The 23235-nt window shown below is 38.5% G+C and overlaps 1 protein-coding gene across 3 annotated transcripts in view; it reads right to left on the bottom strand.

Moving 5' to 3' along the window:
• Positions 1-1917: 1917 nt before the first annotated feature.
• ASB7 (ankyrin repeat and SOCS box containing 7) overlaps positions 1918-23235 on the bottom strand; it is a 30080-nt gene continuing 8762 nt past the window's right edge. The window contains exons 4-7 of one of the 3 annotated variants that reach the window (XR_005258128.1): positions 22097-22357; positions 14497-15102; positions 12049-12215; positions 5318-7738 (exon numbers count right to left, since the gene is read on the bottom strand). Coding sequence is in view for 1 of the 3 variants with exons in the window: in XM_038147046.1 (XP_038002974.1) it covers positions 5145-5284; positions 14497-15102; positions 22097-22307 (957 nt within the window). In the remaining 2 variants the exon portion in view is untranslated. Of the gene's footprint in view, positions 5285-5317; positions 7739-12048; positions 15103-22096; positions 22358-23235 lie in introns of those variants that run through there. The other 2 variants (XM_038147046.1, XR_005258127.1) reach the window with 2 other exon arrangements.

Raw genomic sequence — 23235 nt, 5'->3', positions numbered from 1 at the left:
CCCAGTTTTTTGCTGTTCCAGCTGCACGTTGTGGTTCCCTGGGGAATGCACTGGCTGAAGAACTCCTGGTAGCATGGTTTCATAAAGCAGTGCACATACCTGCTTTGTTTCTGATTGCCCTGGGATTAAATCACATGCTGAGCTTTACTTTGGCTAATAAGGAGTAGAATCCTACAGCAGAGACTCAGTGTGCCAATGATAAAGGAAAAAAACAAACTTTAGTCTATTCCAATTTCCAGAACAGGCTAAAACCTTTGAGGTAGTGGTAGCCCCAACCAAAGCAGAGGGGAAAGACTTGAGCAAAGAGAATTTAAATGCTTCACTCCAGCCTGTCCGAGAAAAGACAAAGCAGAGTCTGTTCTGTGCTCTGATAATTTTTCTTTCAAAGGTTCTAATTTTTTGTTATTCACTATGGTAAAAAACCCCCATGTTTTGCCATATAAAATAAGTACACTTCTCTATCACCCACTTCTACCAATATATATAAAGATTGTATATTCTAAACACATCATTTGTCAACAGCTTGTAAATCAGGTTTTTCCAAGTAGTAACATTAGCCATTAATTGTTTTAAACTTCACAAGTGAACACTCAAACAGGAAATATGATACATAAACAGGAACAAAGTCTTTAGCACAGCATTCAGTATAGCCCAGCCAAAGCCTGGCCAGTCTGCTAGAAACCATCAGCAGCAGCTCTAAACACAACTGCTGGTTGAACAGTGAATGTTCTCCCAGTGATGTTTGTGAAGTTTGCTACTGAGCAATGGAAACAGCATTTTTTCCCCCTACTACCCTTTAGCAGTAATGTCTTGAAATCTAGTCTCCTTCCTCTCCAAGTTTTTAGAGTCCAAAACCTTACTGCAACTTTTGGTTGTACATTTTTCTCATGACTGAACCTAAACGTTCCAGTTTCAATTTGTGTGTCAGGAATATTCATATGCACCCCCCTTTTTTATTAGCAGTAAACAGAGCCTAAAATGCAGCCTCTGTTTGGTCACTTTTGTCTCTTGGTCAGTGCATGAGCCTGAGGAGGAAAGGTGAACCTGCAAAAAATGCCTGAAGTTGCAGCGCTGGAATCTGAGCACGGAAAACCCAACCACTCACAGTTTAGGACCAGTTTGTTTCCCCTTCCAAAGCCCAGCTCTAGAGTGAGTTTTGTTTCACTGGGAGGGTGGGCAGGCCCTGGCACAGGTGCCCAGAGCAGCTGTGGCTGCCCCTGGATCCCTGGAAGTGTCCAAAGCCAGGCTGGACAGGGCTTGGTGCACCCTGGGACAGTGCAAGGTGTCCCTGCCCATGGCAGGGGTGGGACTGGATGAGCTTTAAGGTCCCTTCCATCCCAAAATATTTTATGAGGGTTTTGTCCATATTTACTGGTAAAAAAAATCACATTACAACTCATGAGACATCTGAACTCCCATTTGTGGGGGCATTTTGAGTCCCAAATCACACTACAGAATCATGTACCCCAGAGAAGGGAACAGGAGTAGAAGAGACAGACAAACATGGAGAGAAAATGTGTAAAGTGGTATTATGTTATTAAAACATTACATTAGAAATAAACAGAACATAAACCAAAAATAGGTTTTAACCAGGTTTAACTTTTTTCTTTTTCTTTTTTTTTTTCTTTTTTTTTTTTTAAATTCAAATTGACCCAAAGCAAAAACTTACATTGCAAAGGAAGAACAAAATACATGATGGTATTGGTAACACAGCATTGCATGGAAGCTGCACTTGTGGACAGGTTTTTTCCTCCAAACCAGCCCATCCTGGTAAAGATGCCATATCTTTTCTTTTGCCTCTGGGTATTTATCTGAAGAGTTTGTCCAGATGTGTTCTCCTATGATTGCCAACCAGAGCCAGAAAACCGAATTTTCCACGCTATCCCAAGGAAGCCAGAATTATTCCAAGCATGAGTGATAGTGAATTAAAAAAAAAAAAAAAAAGAAAAAAAAAAGAAAACAAACCCAAAACAAAACAAACCCACTCGAGCTTTTCAAACTAACAAGTATTGTCTATAATGTAAATAGTTTAGAAATATGGTAATTAAATAATCTAAAAAACACTCTTACTCTGCTGTACATTTATAAACATAAATATTTACAAAAACTTTCTGCTTTGTTTTAAAGGATGAGGTTTGCAGTTTGTTAATGATCAGAGTCTTTTACTCATATTGATTCTTTGGTGTGTTTGCCAATTTTTTAAGGTTTATTAAAAGTGTTCAACCGTGAATTTTAAGGTAACGGAACGAGGCTACATCACAAGTCTCTATTATGCACTTCTCCTTCCACATTCTAGTCCAAATGAAAAACAAAGGTCAGTTTGTTCTTCAAAGTATTTGTGCACAATATTGAAAACAATTAAAAAAAAAAAAAGACCAAATTCCCCCTTATTGAAATTTGGGTAGGATTATCAACGAATAACCCCACTTTATCTGCACTTGAGCACATGGATAACCAGAGATAGTGCACAGGACTATCAGTAGGTTCAGACCCACATGTGCTGTGGTGCTTTGCAAGAATTAAGGTGACAAACCAGCTACAAGAGATGGCTTAGCATTGCAAAAAAGGGTGAGGGCTTCCCTCCACCCTGGGGAGAGGAGAGGATGAAAATTAATTTAAAAGAAAGGCTTTTTACTGGCCTGAAACATATGTGTGTTCCCTTTTAGATGTCAGTTACTCAAAAGAAATAACCAAAAAACAAACCTCAAACAATAAATAATGGAATTACACATTTCTTCATTAAATAGCATTCTTGTTACCAACAAAGTCTTTCATAATTTTCTTCAGTCACAGCAACAGACAGAACAAATAATTTGCCTTAATATAGATTGCAACTAAAATATACTCTAGATTACCTTAGAAAATATTACTGTAAAAATTCAGTGGGGAAGGACATTGGTTTAGACCAACTTACAAGTGTAGTGAACAATACTAAGTCTGTTCTGTTTGTTGTTTTTTTTTTTTTAAGAAAACAGTTGTAAGCTCCTGATTTCATGTCAGAAAACGGAAGATTTGTGTTAAAACCTGCCAGTCTGCCCTGCCTCAGCACTGGAGAGCTCAAAGATTGGAATGGCTGATCTTCCCTCCACAGGGGCCGAGAGACTCGAGCCACACACTCGAGCTCACAGCCCACAGCTCGTCCCTACTCCACAGATACAACCAGGAGGAAGCACTACAAGCTCTATGACCCAGTGCAGGTGTTAGGCTGGACCTGCTCACTCACACTGCCGAGATGTGAACTCCTGGTCACTGCTCCAGCAGCTGGACTTGAACCGGTACAAGCTGGAGATAAAAAGGTTCAGCAGCCCATTGCCAACCCTGTGAGCCATGAATCTCCAAAATCCCTTATTGTCTGCAAACCTGATGCAATGCCAGGCACAATAGGGACAGCTAATCCTCCCTGCTTGCCATGGTTCCGGTGCATCCACGAGCAGTGAGAAGGTTCATTCTCAGGGAGCTGCAGTCCAGGGTTATCAAATATTAAAAGGAACTAGCAGAGTTAAATAATATGAGTTTACCTGCCTTACCTTGCTTTTCCTATTTTTAACACTAAGTATTTTGAAAGTGACAGTGTGAAACTTAAAAGCCATCATCATTCCTTTCATCTCTCACTTCGGTTGGTGCAACTGCTACAAAAGCACTCCTACTATCAGAGGGGCTCTTCTGGAGCCAGGCAGATGCCAAAATAAAAGTAGAGAACACTGGCAAGAACCTTATGCTGAGTCTGTAATGCCTTGAAAATAAAGAGGGAAACAACTGCACATTTTGGCCCAATCTTTTGATCAATAAATTAATTTTTTCCTACGGTCAGAAACAAAACTCTGCAACAGATCTTTTAATACCTGGTTTGAAAGACATATTCAGTAGCCAGATTTCAGCACTCCTCTCAGTTTCTGCTTTCAGATTAATTGCAGAATTTGAACTTTCAATGTCAGTGGGGCTTGTCTTCTTAGTTAATAACTTATGTGCACTTCCTGCTCTCTAACCTGAAACAAACTGAATTTCAGAGCAGTCAAGACAACCCCGACCCCCCACACTGCTTTTAAAACCAAAGGGTTTGGCCAATTTACCTTTTTTTTTTTTTTGGACACAATTTGGCTGAGAACCCGTAGATAAAATCTCAACTGAAAGTGAAATAAAGCAGGTTATACATTCATGAAATTCAGGGAGTAATAATGAACAGCAACTGCTGCATCATTTCTGCAATGTCATATCAACACTCCAGTGAGGCAGCAGCTCCTGCTCTCACAAATAATGCACTGAGCCTAAATGAGGAATAGTGGGGGAATCACACATCAAGGGAAAATACATCAGAGAGATTATTGCACAGGAGGCACTGTATGAGCAACAGAATACATTGGCTTCAAAAAAATCTAAATTTGCTTCCTCTTAAGTTAATGTAAAAAATACAGAGGCTATGCCTCTCTGTAGTGTATTGTCACTGGTAAAAACAGACTTACAAACAGCCCATTCAACAGGGAATATTGGGAAAGAGGGCCTGAATTCTCTGGGCATCCCAACTACAGTAATTAGGAAAAGGAAGATGCCAAAAAAAAAAAAAAAAGCCAATGTATAGACCCATAGACCCTCAAATTGAACAGGGTAACTGCATTTTTTTCCTCAATTTCCAAATTATATTCATACAGTACCCGAGGACATGTCAATTATTCCCTCTTCCTTCCGTCCTGCAAAAACAAACACCTGGCAGAGACAGAGGTCCTAACAAACAGGGTTCTAGAGGTCTATCTGTATCCTTTTGCAAGACTGGTGCCTTGATTTCCAGACTTTTATGTTCTTGCATCATTGCTCAGCATGCCAACTCAAACCAAGCACTTCCCTCGAGGGGCTGCCTTCCATCTCCACGGCAAGTCTGCACACATAATGTGAAAACAAACAGAAAACCAACAGCAATTTTTAAAATGCAATCTTGTATAGAAAGCTTGGACCTTGTAAACTTGGACCAAGAAACCAAAAATTAAGACCTTCTAGCGTGTGGTATAAAAAAACCCAAGGAAGTGTATACCTGCCTTCTGACTTCACAGAAAAATCAGAATTTGCATAGGATATACTTTGTGCAAGGCAACAAGCCTCTTCAGTATCTGGAATAGAACTAAACTTGCTCACAGTTCCTCTCTTCATGGATATCAGATATCATCAAATTTGTGTTTTAAGTAGTCTTTCATGACCTTGGCAATGGGTAGTTCATCAAGCAGTTTGAGGTTTTGAAGGCCTATACACTGACGGATTTTAATTCGGCATAGATCTTGCAAGTTTCTGGGCTGTCCTGAAAAGACAAAAGGAACACATAAAAATAAAATGATCACATTTTAAATGTATTTTAAGACACCATTTACTTTGTAAAATGATAGGGGTTTGCTGTTTCCTAAGAGGGAGAGGGAGGGGAAAATTACAAGAGAATCACAGGTTAATACCTTTTTAATGAACTCAATGAAATCAAGGGATGAATCCTAAAAATATTTTGACATGCACATAATTTTACTGATGCCAGTGTAAAGTGATTTCACCCATGTGAGGATTCCCACCAGGTGGCAACATATGCTTATGCATTACAGAACAGCAGAACTCCTCCATTTACCTTTTGTGGATTTTTTTTTCTATCCTTGGGGGAAAAACCCCTCAGTCTTGCTTTTCTTTCAAACAATGAGACAGAAACTTCTAAGTTCAGCTGCAACAGGACTAGGAAGTTTCCTTAGAGAGTGAGGATTTATAAAAGTTATTCCAGGATAGCTGTGGCAGAGGTAAAGACTGGTGTTTTCTCTGCCTTCTAATGAAAAGATAAAGCCTTCAGGCTTCGGATGCAGCCAAACTGCAGCTAACAGAAAGGGATGAAAATGTGAATTAACCACTGTCCACAGAGGAAAAGCTTTACTGATATCACACTATCCTAGGCTGTCCTTTCTCTCAAATTTGCCCTAAACCAGGACAAACACAAACTTCAGCATTCCTGTCAAGGATTTTCCAAAATAATCAATTCTCTTTCAAGCTCATTCTTACCAGGAAACTACTCAAAATCAAACACCTTGAGAAACAATTGGGGTTTGGTCCCTGTATCCAAAATAACCTCAGAAAATTTAATCAAGTCTTGTATCTGAATGCACCCAGCAATGGATCCCAAGAAAGAAAGAAAGAAAAAGAGCAGAACAACAGACATTGAGAAATCCTGCCCCAATAAACCCTTCTAGCTTTCAGCACTGGTGCCTTTGGGCCTTCCTAGCCCAGAGATTGCACACAGATCTATGTCTTTAATAGCTGTGAATAGCTTGCCCTTCGTAAATCCGTCTAGTGTTTTTTGAACCCATTCATACTTTCAGTATCCAAAACATCCTGTGGCAACAAATTTCACAATATAATTAGGCGTTGGCTGGAAAACTGCAAAGTAATTTTATTTATTTTAGATCTGCTTCCTGATGGCTTTGTTGCATGCCTGCCATTCTTTGAGTTACAAGGAAAATAATGAATAATTGTTCCCACGCCAGTCATGGTTTTACATACCTTTATATAAACCTCCATCCTCCACTCATGCTTGGTACCTCTTCCCAAAGCTGAAAACTCCAGCTAACAACCCCCACCATGGGAAGCACTCCAAACCTCTGAACAAACTGCCTGCCTTTGTGCTTTTTCCTCATTCTGCTACAGCTTTTCTGGAGTTATTCCAGTAACACATCAAAGCTGTTCTAATCAATATTTTGATCATCAACTTAACTGTGTAAGCCTCTTTTACTTTTTTTTTTTTTTTCCTCCAAGCCAAGACTTGGTTATGGGACCTGATGACTGTCAAATTCAAAATACTCAGCACCCTGAACAATGCAGGTGCTTCTGTTGGTATCTATAGAAATGGGCTGACAGACAGGTAGGGATTTTTAGACACTGGGATTTATCTTAAGCACTAAAATTATCCAGGGCAAGCCAGCAGAAGTAATGCATGAAAAGAGTCTCAGTCTGCTTTTAAAGAAATTAAGTTTCAAATTAAAAAAACATGAAAATTTGAGTTTCCTTTATGTAAGTTGGAAATACTTTTATTATACTTATCACCACCTAAATATCAATTTATTTTTAGTTAAATACTTCATCCATTACTTAGAACACAGACCAATGGTTACTTTATCCACCGGTGGTTTCTTCTTGGCAATTTTTTTTGCCACCTGAAGGAAAGAATTTAGGCAACTTGCACAACAGCAGATTGTTCAGCTTCAGGGAAAGGAAAGTTATTTTGGTAAGAAACCAAGCAATCTTAATGGTGATAAAAAAATAATTCTGATGTTTCAAAACAGGGTTCAGAAAGCAAAAGTTCACTGCGAACAGCAGCATTAGAAATGCTAAAGGACTAGAGGACTTTGTGTATTTTCTGTAGTGGAGTACACAATAAATCAGCTATGAGACACTGATTTCTGGTTTCAGAAATAAATGCCTTTTAATTAACATCCTACGTGGTTTTTGAGAACATAAAAGAACAGACAACTTAAAATACCCAGAAGAAATTGGTCATCAGTTAATTCAAAAAGACCTGATTATCAAATGTATGACATTTTCCCCTGATAAGCCTAAAAAACATTTCCTGGGAATGTGTTAACAATGGACATTTCCAGTGTTAAGCACCAGTTGCTACATCTAGTGGCTGCTGGTGTCTTAGGTCACGCCTTGCAAATTCCAGGGTTATTAATGCATTTGTGATTTATTAGAAACGGTGTCTGGAACACTTACTCATTCTTGGTTGCATCTGAATGAAAAGAAAAAAAAAATTCAAGGATTACGGACCGATGTCAGTGAACCTTAGTTTGGCAAATGAAAAATGTTATTAGTAACTTGGCAAAGTAAGACAAGTTAAATGATGAATAAAGTTCTCTTTAAAAACAATTAGGAAGTTGCAACTTTGGTTATATCCTGCAGCACAAGTTTGGGAAGGTATTTAGGCAAATTAGCTGGAAAGGAAGAGAATTAAAAGAGAAAGAAGCAAAAAAACCCACAAACATGTAAGGTACGATTGGCCTAATTACCACTATCATGCAAAACAGCCACATAAAACTACTGATCACCTTAAAAACATCCAGCACATCCCTGAAGGGCCACCTTGCTGCTGTTATTCTGGATTTCCTCATGTGTTCACCAAATCATTACATGCTGCAGTCAATTAATTTTGCAAGCTTTAAAGCAGTAATCAAATAAATTAGAAGTATTAATGACAGGAAAAAGAAGCACAGCTCATCTTTTGCCTCCCAGAGCTAGTGCTCTGTACTGGAAGGGAAAGCAGAAATCCCCACCAATGCAATTCTTGTGTACAGTGCCCCAAACCTGACAGAAAAGCTTCCTCCAAACAGAAGAAATGTAATGCATGAGCTTAAGGAATCAAGAGGAAATGTTTTTTGATTTTTTTCTAATCTAGATGCAGCAGACTTCAATATGCATAAAATTTAAACATTTTCCTAAATCAGTTCTTCAGCTGCTAACAAAGTTTCTGAGCTTTCTCCCACTGAAATAATTATTTTACTTGAATAATGAAATGAGCCTTTTAAATTATTATTAAAAGATCAGCCTTTGCTGGTAAAGCAAAGGAAAAATCCCATGTTTTAACAGCAAGAAATGATTACAAATAATCTAAATTTCCACTCAAAACTCCCATTCTTTTTCTTTTTGCAGTTTCAAGATTTTTCTGGTATGATATCTGAGAGTTTGCTATTCTATCCCAGAGCCAGACAAAACTTCCATTTAGAATTTGCTACCTGCCCAAAGAACTGTGCCACTGTAAAAACTGCTCTGCATTTATACCTGTGCCTTCCTTCTGCAGACAATGCTCTCCAAGAAATAAAACACTAACTCACCCAGTAAGTCTATATTTAAGGACTATTAAGGCATATTTGTGATGCCTCTGATAATATTCTTTTTTTGGGACTTTAATCCAGTACTGTAAAGCTGGAAAAGAGGAATCCCTACACACTTCCTCCACTGCAGATAGAGAGCAAAAAAAAAAAAAAAATCCATGTAAAAATACAATGCAACAATCATGAATTGACCTTTCTGTTACCCAAGAGAAAACTTGGGAATAACTGAAATTAATACATTGTAGGCTGCAAGAAGATCCCCTCTGATGTATTGTTCTAACTACTAAAAGAAAAGTACTTTTAAAGCAAACAATCAGTGCCATTGGTTTCAAGTGGATAGGCTGATTCTCGAGAAATTAAAAAATGAAAAATAACATCAGTGACATATTTCAGAAGCCGCCCACAATTTTCTCTACAATATTAATGCATCTCTCTAAAAAACCTTAGAGTGGTATTTCTCAAACTGAGTCCCTGCCCCTCCTGGGAATTCTGAAAGGCTGAAAACAGTAGCGAGAAACCATTTGGTAATTTCTTTTTAGCTACAAAGGGAACTTAAAAATAAAAATCTTCTGAAACATTTTACAAAATACATTGAAAACAAGCTGATGTATGCTGGCAACAGCTCAGCTCCTCTAGAATATCAGGAAAAGTATTTCTTTCTGCAGCAAGCCCTTAAACCCATTCCTTATTTCACAACGGTGAGGGAATGCAGCTACTGCCAGCAATTAAACTGAGTTCTGAATTTGTTGGCTTTTTTGAGGGGGGAAATGAAAAAGATAATTGAAGTTATCAACTGGAAACTCACACCCAGCAGCCACGAAACACACTGGGGAGGATGTACAAAAATGGGATCAGAGGGAAAGGCTGGGATCACCTAGGGAGTGAGTGAGGCTGAGCCGAAGGGGAACTCGGCTGCTCAGTGCAGTAGGTCTAAAGGTTAGGAAATGCACTGCTTGTACTCTGTAAAAAACAACAGCAGAAGAATTGGAGATTATTGGAATAATTTCCAGCATTCAAAAGATCAGAAAAAGCTAATGTCAAAAATCTATAGGTCCAAAATATTAATATCAGACATGCAGGGATGAGTGTAGAATTACAGAGTGTGCATTGAGAGCGTGAACAAATTCCTCCAGCTCGACAGGACATGGAGAGCTTTTCAACTGGATATCATACAAGCTATTTTAAAAGGTCTAATTTAATTTTGTGTTCAGTATGCCTCTGCTAGAATGTCTGAGCCTGACATATGTTTTCATTGCTCTCTGAAAAATAATTCCCCACAATGAGTTTTAGATGTCTATTAAATTTCAGTCTATCTGGCACAGAAATGATATACAATTTTGGACTGGAAATTCCTATATGAAAAAGCAGAATATCAGTAAGGCTCAATGTTATACTTAACAGGTGTATTTGGCAATGGAATTAAGATTTAAATATGCTTGCAAAGGTATTTAAAAAAACAATAAAATTGTGCCATCTCTGTAAATTCAGTCTCGCTGAAATTGCTATGGAAATGCAGCTAAGAATTTCAACACCACAATGTTTATCTATTTTTAGGAGACAGTAAGTAAAGTGCTCTGAACATCAAGACAGGCCTAATATGCATTGTTATGCTATTTTAAAATTATTTTTGCAGAGTAGAGCATAGGTGTACAAATGGGACTAGAGCATGGCTGTACTTTAAGTGCCACATCTAAAAATAGTCCTTAATTTTTCTTTACGAAGGCCTGTTAAAAAATTCCTCCAAAGTAAATAACTTATATGCCTACACGATATGATTCAACTACTTAATATAGTCAACTGTAGAGCAGAAAATTATAAAATAATCCCCTTATCCCAGTTCCCTGTGTAACTGGATGACAAAGCAGACCTCAATCATCACTGCAAGATTTCCAGCAGCACCCAAGGAAACAAGTAAAGCCTGAGATTCCAGTAAAGATCTGATATGTTATTACAAACATGAAAATACCATTTCCTTTGCAATTATCCATGAAATAAAATATGTAGAAATCTACTTAATTCACTGTGACACTTCTGTATTTATAAAAGTTAAAACTATGCAGGGAAAAACTTTAAAAAATCTTCTCCCAGTTAAAAAATAAAATTCTAGCGAAAAGTTATCTTGATTTAGCCAAGGGATAGAGACAAAGGATGTACAGGATTAAGGATTTCCTTCACACAACTTCTGTCGCAGTTATTCTGTATATTTACAGTGCTATATAAAATTAAACACAAAGTTACACTCTCTAGTCAAAGCAAAAGAACTGCCCTTTGAAAAATCAGAAAAGGAATGCAGCTGAAACATTCGCAGTTAAATTCACTGGGTGACCTTTAGGTGCTGTTCCAGAACTGAACTGAGTTCTTTGGTACCTGTTCCCACACCAGCCACATCACACTGCTCTGGCCAGACCGTTTCCTGAGCTCTGCCTCGACACAGACCAGCAGCTCCTCACAGCCTCTCCTGCTCCTGAGCTGAACACAAATTCAATTAAAGGAGGGCTATGGGGAGGGGGAGGTTTCCAGGCTTTTTTAAAGATCCTAATTGAAATTTCTAATATCTTGAAGTTTACTTAAGCCCTTACATATTTTTCTAACACTTGCATTTTTTCTACCTCCCACATTAGTTTAATAAGTTTCAATGTTCTCAAATCCCATTTAACTTCAAAATAAATAATTTCATCCAGGGCTGTGTTTGCACACTAATTTTATAAATATAGACACTCCAATTAATAGTCTCTATGTATCTCTTTCTATATATCATACACACGCTTCTGTATTTTAATTTGCATTAGTGCGTTCTAAGCTTAACACATTAACACTCCTGAAGAGGCAGGATCAGACCATGTGAAAATGGAAACATTTACACTGCTCTAAACCAACTCTTTATCAAATGATCTTAGGTTCTATGGTGGCTGCCAATAAATGTTTTTTGAAATTGAGAAGTGTAATACAGATAAGGAGAAGGAAGGTGATTAATAAAATCATTGAGCAGTTTTCATCCTCAATATTTTTTTTCATCCTCAATATTTTTTTTGTATTATAAAAAAGAGAGAGGGGGAAAAAGAAAAACACACAAGTCTGAACACCAAGTCAACAGCAGACTCATGGTCAAAAACTCTGTTGTTCCTAACTTCCAGGTTTGTGCTTAAATACTGAAACACAACTATAGAATAACTTCCTCTTGGAATTATTCTAGGAGCAAAGGAATCTCTACCTGTAACCAGGAAGAATATCAGACCTTCAGGGTCAAACCCCAAAATCCAATATCTTCTTGCAGACTCTCAGGGCCAATACTGAGTATTTCTGAGAGCTTGGTTTCTTGCCTGTTATTCCCAACCGGGGACCTGGGCTAAAGGCTGCCATTATTACCGATTACAATACCTACCAAAACAAAAAGAAATTCACAAATGATGTTTTCTGAGAAACTGAAACTGTACAAATACGTTTTCTAAGTATAAAAAAAAAACAGCTACTCACAGCTTACATGTAGACTACAAATAGTATCCCGTTTATATGCAGCATGCAACTGCTTCCACTTGAAGACATAGATCAGTCTGATAACTTTGATATTTAATATCTATTAATCTTTAGCCTTAAAAACGTTAATCTACTGTAAAAATATAAACTATTTCCTGTTTTACTATCAAATATACTCTTCAAAACTTCAGATGCAGATGTAAAACTTACAGCTATGGATTTCTATGTAAATTACTTAGTATAAGATTCAAAAAAACTGAAATTCCCCTTAAGCCCCACAAACAAGGCACTGTTGCCAACCTCAGAGGAGTTTCAGGAAGAATTCCAATAGAAGAATTGTCCAAAAAGTTTGTAAATTTTTTTTCCTAGAAAATACATATTGCAGTAGACTCATAAACAAGATTCTTCCCCAAAGTACTACAGCATGAGATCTCAGCAATTCCCTGTACAGTCAGACTTAACTGGGAACTCCACTACCAAAATGCCAGCTTGCTCTTTATCCATCTCAACTCTTATACAGCATCTTATTAAAGTAATTATTCATGAAAAGCAGGGAAGACAGTGTTTGGATATTTACAAAAAGGGTAGCAGAGTTTGTTTACAGTGGTTTGTAAACATTTATTGATAATTATTTTGCTCAGAAGCAGAGAGCTGTTTTTGTCAGCACTGCTTTCCCAGTTCTCCCTCCAACAGCACAGAACTGGGATAGTTCCAACACTGTTACACTGGCCACAAATTAAAGCTACTTCTTTTTGTAGCAGAATTTACTTCTCACTTAACATTAAACCCTTAAGGTATGGAATCTGCAAACTGAAAGTTCCAGTACCTGTTTCCTTTGGTCTTTAGACACTGAGGAAACAGGGGAGCAGCCTAAGCTTTCGTGCTCACTGATACATCCTAAGACTGAAACACTGCAAGTCTGGATATTATATCATCTCCTAAAATCCCTAAAATCCCTGACACTGCAACTATATAGTGAGAGGCTTCCAAAAAGGAAACCAGAAAGAAGTGTGTTTGAATGAGAAGGAGCAGGCAAATTAAACCAAAATTGCTTAATTGCTTGTATATCTTATTACCAACTTCCACCTTTCCAGAAATTCTCTTTCAATTTCAGATATGAACAAAAACACCACCACAAATCATTATAGAAAAAGAAAGGAAATTCCAAATGCTTATTTGTGTCAGCTACTGACAACAGATCTCAGCTGATTCACTTCCAGCCCACACTAACTTTCAGTTTCTTTACAGAGTATATAGGTTATCTAATTCTCATAAAAAAATTACCACATTCAAAAAAATAAAAGGAGCTATAGGGGACAAAAAAGGATATATGAAACACCAGATCCTCTGCAGTGCAGAGATCATTCTAGCTGGATGATAATTTACCAGGCCATCTTAACATATTTGAATTGGCAAACTCTGCCAAATGCTTATCAGCAATTCCTAAATGCTTTAGGAAATACTATGATTATGAAACATTAGTACAGCATTCCACGTTGAGAGAGGAAAACTTCCAGTAGATCTAGTACACCAAAAACTGGGAATCAAAAGCGATCTGGAAATTCAGAGCCCCATACTTTTTCTAAATATCTGAAGTCACAATGAGTTAAAATCTCTCGTATTTCAAAGACATCAACAAAATCAAATCAAAGCTACACAGCACATGAAATCCCTTCAAGTTGCAGGAATGAACTGTGGTATTTTTTTGTCTCGTTTAAGGGATGGAAGGAGGGAATGTGGGAGAACACAAAGCAGCCAAAGCTCTCTTCTGCCCTAGTTGCAGTGCAGATGAAAAAGCCATCAACTGCCGAGGATTTGCACGGCAATAAAAAAGCAAAACAAAAGACGCTAAAAAACCCCTAAACAAACAACAAAACCAAACTCAAAAATCTTATGTGCTAAGGCCAGAAATAAAAGGAGATTTTACAGTTGACTCTTTTAAAATGAATGCTTCCCATAGATATTTGAACGAAACTACTTTAAATGAAGCACACTTAACATTAGCTCCTTTGCCGAGTAAGAGATTCCCAGTATCACAATCCCTTCACCTTCCCAGGAATTTTCTAGTGCATTTAAATAGCATCAAGGGGCAGAGAGGAAGCTTTTTTTTTTCCTGGGGCTCAATATTCAAAGAAGGCTTTTAGAGGACATTGTGTCCTGCGATTAACTTCTCTTACATACATACTTGTCACTTCTTGTAAGAAATCCAGACAGGGTCGGCTACTTCCAGAAATACTTATTGAAACAGCCAGTGGGGTCTGTCCTTCATAGTTCCTTGTGTTAGTGTCTGCTCCGTAATTATACAACATTTGTGCACAAAGCACATCATCTCTAAGAGCAGACAAGTGCAAGGGTGTCTGTCCATCTTCCAAGCGCCCCAAGTTTGTATCGGCCCCTCTCTGGAGGAACATTCGGCAGTACGAGTGATTGCTTTTGATCACAGCGTATCGTAACAGGAACCCATTCTGAATGTCGATGTTGGCATTGTGGTCCAGGAGGATTTTCACACAGCTTGACCTCTCCCGGATAATGGCCAGCTGGAGTGGTGTAGTACCTTTATCACTGAGCGGATCAACCTCAGCCTTGAACTCCAGGAGGAGCCTGACAAAGGAGTCTCTGCCGTAGTGAGCGGCGACGTGCAGGGGAGTCCAGCCGTCGTTGCTCTTGGCATTAATAATGTCACTTCTGTAGTCGGATTCCAGCATCAGGCGTGCAATCCTCGCCCGGCCATGCATGGCTGCGTAATGCAGAGCCGTGAAGCCTCCAATTAAGTCCTTAACTGTGGGATCAGCTGAAGTTAAAATAAAATTTAAAAATAATTAGAAGGCGTTATGGTAATCCGGTGCTGGAAAAAAAAAAAAAATTAAAAAAATAAATTCAAACAGTAATTGCTAGTCTTTCCAGGCATAGCATGACAGGATTTTTGTACTTCAAACTAATTCTTGCTTTCATGAACATGCTATTTTTAAGACAAAGTTAAAATTGTATTTAAGAACCAGTTACAAAAAAAAAGAATTCTTTCTCATACATATGTTTCCATTTGACAAATACTTTTCCACATCTTCCTAGCACTCTTAGGAATTAATTACTAATTACTCAAATCTTTCTGTCCATCCAGTTTTCCCCCAGCTCTCCAATATTACATTTCTTTCTCAATGTTCAACTTTTTATTTTCCCTTGTGTTGCTTCTTGGTCTTAAAAAGAAGCATGTGTAGAAACATCTGCTGTCCCAAATTGCGGATGTTTTGTGGTCTGGCAGCATTGTATTGTTTTTAGGGTGTAATGCTGTATTAGGTAAAATGTTTCTCTGTGGTCTGCAGGATTTCCAAAGCATGGAGGATATATGTTATTTTAGATTATCTTGATAAAGTCTCTTTTCATAGATGATGAATCTGTTTGGAACCTGTTCTGAATTTATAGTTTCACAAGAATTCAAGAATGTAAAAACCCACTTCTGAAAGGAGTCAGATAAACTGTTAGTGCAGAGTACAGGTAATTACAGATTTATTTCCCCTTCACACAGCACAAACACTCAGACTGATTTATTAATTTAAAAATTAAAATAATCCAATCAATTTACCTAATTTCCTCAGGACACCCAAACTTGTTATACAAGTGACTAATTAATCACCCAAGGCAAGGTGCCATTTCTCAGCTAGAGAACAAGCCAGGCTGTGAGGTTTTTCCTTCCACCATCCATGGGTGCTGCTGTTGGACACTAAAAGGTACAAACTAGAGTGTGGAATTCTGAACACTTTCCCAACCTCAGTTAGATACCATCTGTACCAGAAGACCTGCTCTAAGTTCAAAATACAATATTAATTGCAGGCTACCCTAGACTGAACACACCTGAACACACAAAGGTGCAAACACAAAACAGGAATAAGCTTCCCAACCCACTGTGATCATATCCAGATAACACCAAGACAGATATTATACCAAAATGAAAAGACTGGAAGGAAGGACTACAGAATACAGCTGCAAAGATAATCCAGCAACTTTAAGCATATTTCTAAATGGAAAGAGAAGATGGAGAGGAAGTAAAGAAACTAGCAAAAAAAACCCCAAAAAACAACAACATAAAAATGAATGCAGCCTGGCTACACAGAGAAATAAGATGTGAGAACTGCCTCTAGTGCACAGAACAGGAATAAACATAGAAATAAGGGATATGTCCAGGAAAGTTTAGTTCCTTGCTAGTGACAGCTTTCCTAATCTCCCATGAAAAGCAGAAGTTTTAGTGCTCTGAAAAGTCACACTAACCTGAGCTAAAGGAATGAATGAAGCACCCACAGCTCAGCAGGAAAATGCAGCCAGTGACTGAACGGGTGTTCTTAACCTGCACTGCGATCATGTCCAAAATGCAGCAAAGAATCAGCACAACCCACACAAAGATAATATTTCAAAGTGATGCTGCTTCCAGGGTCTCTTTCTTCTCAATAGCTCAGACTATTCTACATTCACTTCTGAGTGGTGATAAATAAAGTGGGTAACAGTCATGAGAACAAGCAAAGGGATGGTACAATCCGAGGGGCAGAACTGGGGACAAGAGGGACGGAAAGGAGACAGCAGCAGGCAGAGCCATCTTCCACCAAAAACTATTTTTAAAAGAAATAATGTTTCAGTTGTACCTTCTCTCTTCCACACTGCATAAGGCATGCAAGGCATCATTTCTACCCCCAAGTGAGGTGCAGGTCATTGCCAAAGCCTGTTTGATCAGTGCCATTTCCAAATTCAAGCAGACATGGCCCAACTTTTGTATGTGCACCTATATCCACTTCTATACTGGTTGTTGTAATCCAAACCAAACAATTTCCTTGAACCACAAGGATGCCTTTTACCTATAGTTTTAAGAACCTTTCCACACCTTCCTTACTCCCAAAATGTCATTGCTTTTGACCACTAAAGTCAACCAAAAAATTACTAAGTCATGTAAGAGAAGTTTCTTAAGAAGGATAGGAAAAAAAGCCTCACAGTTGGGCTACCAAGCAACACAAACAACCAACCTTTTCCATAACAAACCCCTTAGAAAAACCTCGTGAAAATATACTGTTATTCCCATTAAGAATATGGATTTCTAGTGAACCAACAGTCTGCCTCCGGAAACAATTTTAACAGGATCGAAAGGTCTGTTGCTATTCCATCAATGTCCTGCTGCCACCTCCTGGAAAACTTCCGAATTTCACACGAGCTTTTAGCAGAGGCTGGACCTGCATGAAGTTGCAAACCAGCTCCATCCACTCAGTCCCTGTCTTAGTAAAAGTAACACCCCAAAGCTGATGCTGCCTAAAGAACCTGTGCTGCTATGGGGCTTTAGCCTGATTTTTCTAACATTTTCAGTATTGGTATCATGTTATAAAGCAACTCTCTTCCCCTGGAACATGAGCAAGGTAAAAATGACTTGGGAATGACTCTCAGATAACCTTTTAGAATCTGCAGAGGGTAAAAACTACCTGGCAGATTTAGCTAGAAAGGGATCAAGCCAGCACTTGCCAGCAGTTCTCTGACTCATCTCCATCCTGACTGTCGAACAGTTCTTGATTTCCAAGCTTCCCATTCATATGGGGAGAGCAAAACGTAGAAACATGAACAACTGCATTTGGTCACTTCCAATGTTCTTAAATATAAGGCAAAATATAATGGCAGAAACCTTGAACAGCTTATCAAGGGGTACCAATTACTGCAATCAAGCTCACTCCAGACAGAAAATCTGCAGCATTGAATGATACTGAGATTATTTTATTTCGTGTGAAAGTTGGGTACCTAAACTAGTTATTAAATAGTTATTTAAAGTCCACTGTTAATAAAACTCTAATAGTGCAATCTAGAGGATATACAGATTCATAAATAGAAGACCCTTATTCCAGAGTTTCAATTTACAGCTCAGTGGGACAGTTTTCCTTTTTCCTTGACACCTTCCTTAGGTCACTCTATCACAATAATTTGGGAAGCCAAGAAAGCAATGCTTAAGGAATGGTTCTGGCTTCATGGAGTACTTCTATTATTTCAAGCTTAATTCCCTCAGCTAGGGCTTAATTCTGACCACAAGGTTGAGAAGCATGGCTACATGCAGCTTCTGTTTTGAATTTCCTAAGATAACATTGCTACAGAAGATGTCCAGGAAAGCATTACTGTTCAGAGACAGGAACACTTTAGGAGCTTAGGGGGGGGTGAGCATTTGGCATTCTCTAGATCCTGCCAGATTCTGCCTGACCTTACTAAAATTTAGATACCTTGAAGCCAAGGCTAAAAATAAATAAATACGGCTGCTTGACTACTTTCTCTTACTATTTCATTTCTAGGAGCTTTAGTGAATTATTTCTTCATTTCAATATGAATAACGAGAAAGTGCTCAGTTAATACTGAGAAGGCATCACCAAGGGACAGCTAACTGGACACTTTCAAGATTTTAGCTTGTTGTAACATTAATAGCAGTGGCTGGAAATTAATAAAACATATTTCTTGTCCAGTGTTGGATTGTCTGTCTGTATATGTCATATTAAAAATTTACAAAGTACACTAAAGGGAAAAAAGGCTTGTTTTACTAGATTACTAAAGATTACTAAAAACTACACTCCCTGTTTTTGTGTTGCTTTGTGACTCCAGATCATTTTTATGCGTGGGAAGAAACAGCTGCATAAAATATTCCCTTTAATAAAATGAGACAAATACACTAAGAAAGTCAAATTCACTGTTTCTTATAAAAACTAAGTTTCTCCATGGGTTTGATGAACTTTCTGCATTTCACCAGTTGCTAAATAATATTTGTTATCTGACTTATCCCCTCTGTATCTAGTTGGTATTTCTGCTGGCTTCATCCTTTAGTCTGGACTGTTTTTCTGCATTTTCCCCATCTATCTGTGTCTCCTTCCTCAGCAGATAATAAAAAGCTTCCTGCTGTTCCACCACCTCCACCCAAATCAGCCAATCTGCATGCACAACACTGTCCTCTGGCTCTTTTCTTTGCTGGTGAGCAATGATGGAAGAGAAAAAGCAAAAGCAGGAGGCGGACAGGTCATGACTCCCATAAGAATCTACTTTTTATTTCCAGGTCAGTGACCAGATTCCCTCTCAGCCTTTATTAGCCCAACTCACCCTCCATCCCACTAGCAGGCTATGCTGGGAGCCTTCCAGCATCTCAGATCTGAGGCACAGCACTCTACCCTCAGCAACAGCCCTCTGTGGTTTGCCCACTCCTATTTCCCCCATGAAAATATTCCCAGCTCTGCTCAGCTCCATCACCCCTCCAGACAGCCACAACCATCACCAGCCTTCCCATCTCAATTCCTACCTCCAGTCTCACTGTCAATTTATTACCAATATATAGTTCAATACTCTCTATTTCACCATAAGATTCACAACAGAAAAGGACTTTTTCCTTCACCCAGGTATGTTCTCTTGTTCCACAGGGATTAAGCACCAGCAGCAAAAACAATCCACTCCAGAGGGACAAAGGTAGAGCAAAGGTAGACACAAACCTCTCCCTAATGAGGGTGGCATGATTAACTCAGCTTGTAAGAGTCAACTCACTTGCTGCTTAATAACTCCTTTGTGACATTATTATGTGATAAATTATCATTATTTTCATGCCTCTGTTTTGAGGGAAAACGAGGCAAGGCACCAGGCAGTGCCAATTTTGGGGAGTGAGGCTCAGCTGTAGGAAAGCTGCTGTAGATGACTAAACCTCACACTATTTGTTACTCAACTTTCTCATCCTGGTGATTCAACTACAAGCTGCCTCAGGACAAAGGTGTTTCATTACAGGCAGTTTTCATGAGGCATCACATTCAGCTGCTACTTTGTATGAATAACAACAAAAATAAAAACAAACCACTGCATCAGCAGCTATGTAATATGAAAACCTATAAAATGAAAATACATAGGAATACAGAAGGGATTGGGTTTTTTTTTTTATCATTGTTAAACTTACAGATAAAAAGTTAAAAGCAATATATGTCATTTAAAACCATAAACTTTTGAATTATTAAACTGAAGCCCTGAGATTATCCACATATATTACTTTTAAAAAGTAGAATTTAAAGTTATATATTAATGCAATTTATTAGTTTTATTCCCCCCTTCCAAGAAGGCCATGAAGGTTTGCCCTTTCTGTGTGGTTACAATCTGCATTAGGTGCATCCACAGAGTCCAGTTGCTCAGGCTGTATCTCACCACTGCTCTTAAGGAACAAATCACTGATTGTGCCACTACCACAGCCTGGCAATGCCACTCCACTCTCAGGATGATCCATACAGCTGCCACACCCAGTGACAGACACAAGGGGTCCATATGGCTCAGATACACAAAGCATCAGAAAGATCATTTCGGTTTCCTTGGGATTGGAAACATCATCATTCATTTGGTAACAAGAGCGCTAGAACAGAGGATGCTGCTCTTCAAGAGCACTGATCAGAACGTGGAGAACATCTACTGATTTCCTCTCCAGTACCACTTTAAAAGATTAGGATGATCCCTTTCTAAAGCTTCAGGTGACCTTGGAAGATGATAAAGCAATGAGAAATTCTGACTGTACCACCCGAGGCATAATAATCATCACCCACATGAGTACCACTTAAATCAACAAAACTCAGTCAGTTCTTGAAATAAAGTTTCATCATGCCTGGATGCAGGAGAGCTGTAAACTCATCTGGATTAGCTGACACCGAAGTCCTTGCACAAAGAGGACTGTTTTCATAAAGTTTAGCAGATTCTGTTAAAGTCTCTATTAAATTTAGTCTTTAATGCAACTGGTTAACTTGCTTTAGAATTCTGATACAAGTTTCCCTAGGATTTCAATTCAGGGATCTGCCTTCCTCTAATAATACCCCCTAACAGAGAAGAAAACCCTGTAGTGAGTGCTGTGAGTGCATTTCATTTTATAATGAGTCCTTATAATGCCCTATTTTCATAATGCTTATTCATTCCTTGAACAATTCCTAGGCAATGCTGGGGGGAAATAGTTATTAAAATATAAAGCTAAGCTATGATGTCATTCACAGAGTATGCATCAAAAATAAACAGATATTAAAAACAAAAGACTAAAAAATAATTACAAAAGATAACCAGAAGTATTTTGATATCTAACCAGTACTGGAAAGCCCTGCAGTGCAAACTGGGACAGAAAGGTGTTAGATATGTCCTGGGTTGGCTATATGATGCTTTTATCCCCAACTGTCTGTTCTGTTTATGCTGAATAATCAGTTTTGCACCTTTAAGATTTGTTCCAGAAAGCGAAGAGGGGAGAGAACAACCGTGCAGTTTGTTTTCAGACACTGCACTCACTCCTCCACATTACTACTCCTAAACTGTTGTCTGCAGATGGACAGACAGCAAAAAAGAACACTCCTTTATTTCAGTTAGTTTAAACTAGCTAAAGCAAACAAGTTCCCTAAACTCTAGATTTTTTTCCTTCCTTTAAACCTATTTAAACTGACTCTAAACACCCAAAAAACCACCAAAACCTCACAGCTTTAGCCCACCAAGCCAGGCCTGAGCCACATTTCCAAAGCCAAAAAAACTAATAAAAGACTAAGTAAGCCAAACTACAACCCAAAAAAGACTTTTCTGAGTTTATCATCTCTTTTAAAACAACAAGTTTTATTATTTAATAAACAATTTTTTCCAATTTTCTCCAAAAAAAGTTTTTTTCCCAAACCAATTAAGAAAATAACCAATTAAATCTACTTTTCTAAAAAAAAACCCCTTTAAAAGTTCTCTCCCAAATTTACACTAAACCAAAACAAACACAGATGAGTAGAAAAGACTTTTCTCTGTGGGGAACTCACCTCCATGTTCCAGAAAAACACGGACACATCTCTCCTTGCCTCTTGCTGCAGAGAAGTGAAGCAAGGTCCAGCCATTGGCATCCCGACCGTTTGGAGAATATCCCTGCTCCAGCATCTTGCGCACGGTGTGAACATCGCCGGCGGCCACGGCAGCCTGGATCTGCAACTCTTCCTGCAGCTCAGGGTTCCTCCTGCAGTGGTGGTGTAACATCCTAGCTGAGTGTGGCCTTTACAGGAGCCTCATGAGCTCACACGAGTCACCTTCAGTCAACGGGAAGCAGGAATAAGTTAGGATTGGGATCAGAAACGGGGTAGGTAGGAAAGAAAGGATTAATGGAATGCGATGCTAAGACTTCTCTCTGTATGCTGAGAAAAGTGGTGTTACACAGAGGATAAACCCCAAATGATCTCACTCTTATTAGCAAAATCATAGTGCATGGTGACATCACTGAACCGCTAAAGAAAAGGACACTTGCACATTATAAATAGTAAATGTTTTCTTCAGAAATGACAGCATCAAACAGCAGTTCACTATTAAAGCAACTGAGCAATGAGCAAAATGAAAAATCTCCAGAAGCCACCATTCATTTCAAAATCACACAGTGGTTAATATCACTACCTCCAGAGACTCTGGTTAAACGAATTATCCAAACTATGGAATGGATGCTCCAAACAGTTGCAGGGAACACCACGGCACTGCTACAGTAACTGAACTATGATACTCTTTATTTTTCTAGAAATGCTCCCCTTGTAAGCTACAGTGAAAATCTCTTACCAATAGAATCCTGAGACCTACTGCATGTGACTATTAGCAGCACTAATGTTCAAACTGAAAACTTTAATTATCTTTTTTCCTTTTTCACCCATTTTTTTTTCCCAATTAGAGACTACTCTTTGTATTCTGGCTTGAGCACTTAATTAGTACACAAAGGCTGCAAAGAACTTCTACATTCCAAAAATCAAATACAAGGATAATATTTTATGAGACCTGAAAATACATTTAAGTGCAGTTACTACAGTCCTGTCAAACACCATGAGAACATATATCAGAGTAATTCCATTTATAATTACCTTGATACAGAACATGAGAGCTGGGCCAAAAGGGTATCTAAAATAGCCACTGTAAAAGAGCCTAGAAA

The sequence above is a fragment of the Motacilla alba genome, chromosome 10, assembly GCF_015832195.1.
Source record: "Motacilla alba alba isolate MOTALB_02 chromosome 10, Motacilla_alba_V1.0_pri, whole genome shotgun sequence".
NCBI classification, from domain to species: domain Eukaryota; kingdom Metazoa; phylum Chordata; class Aves; order Passeriformes; family Motacillidae; genus Motacilla; species Motacilla alba.
This window is presented reverse-complemented; position numbering and strand designations above follow the sequence as displayed.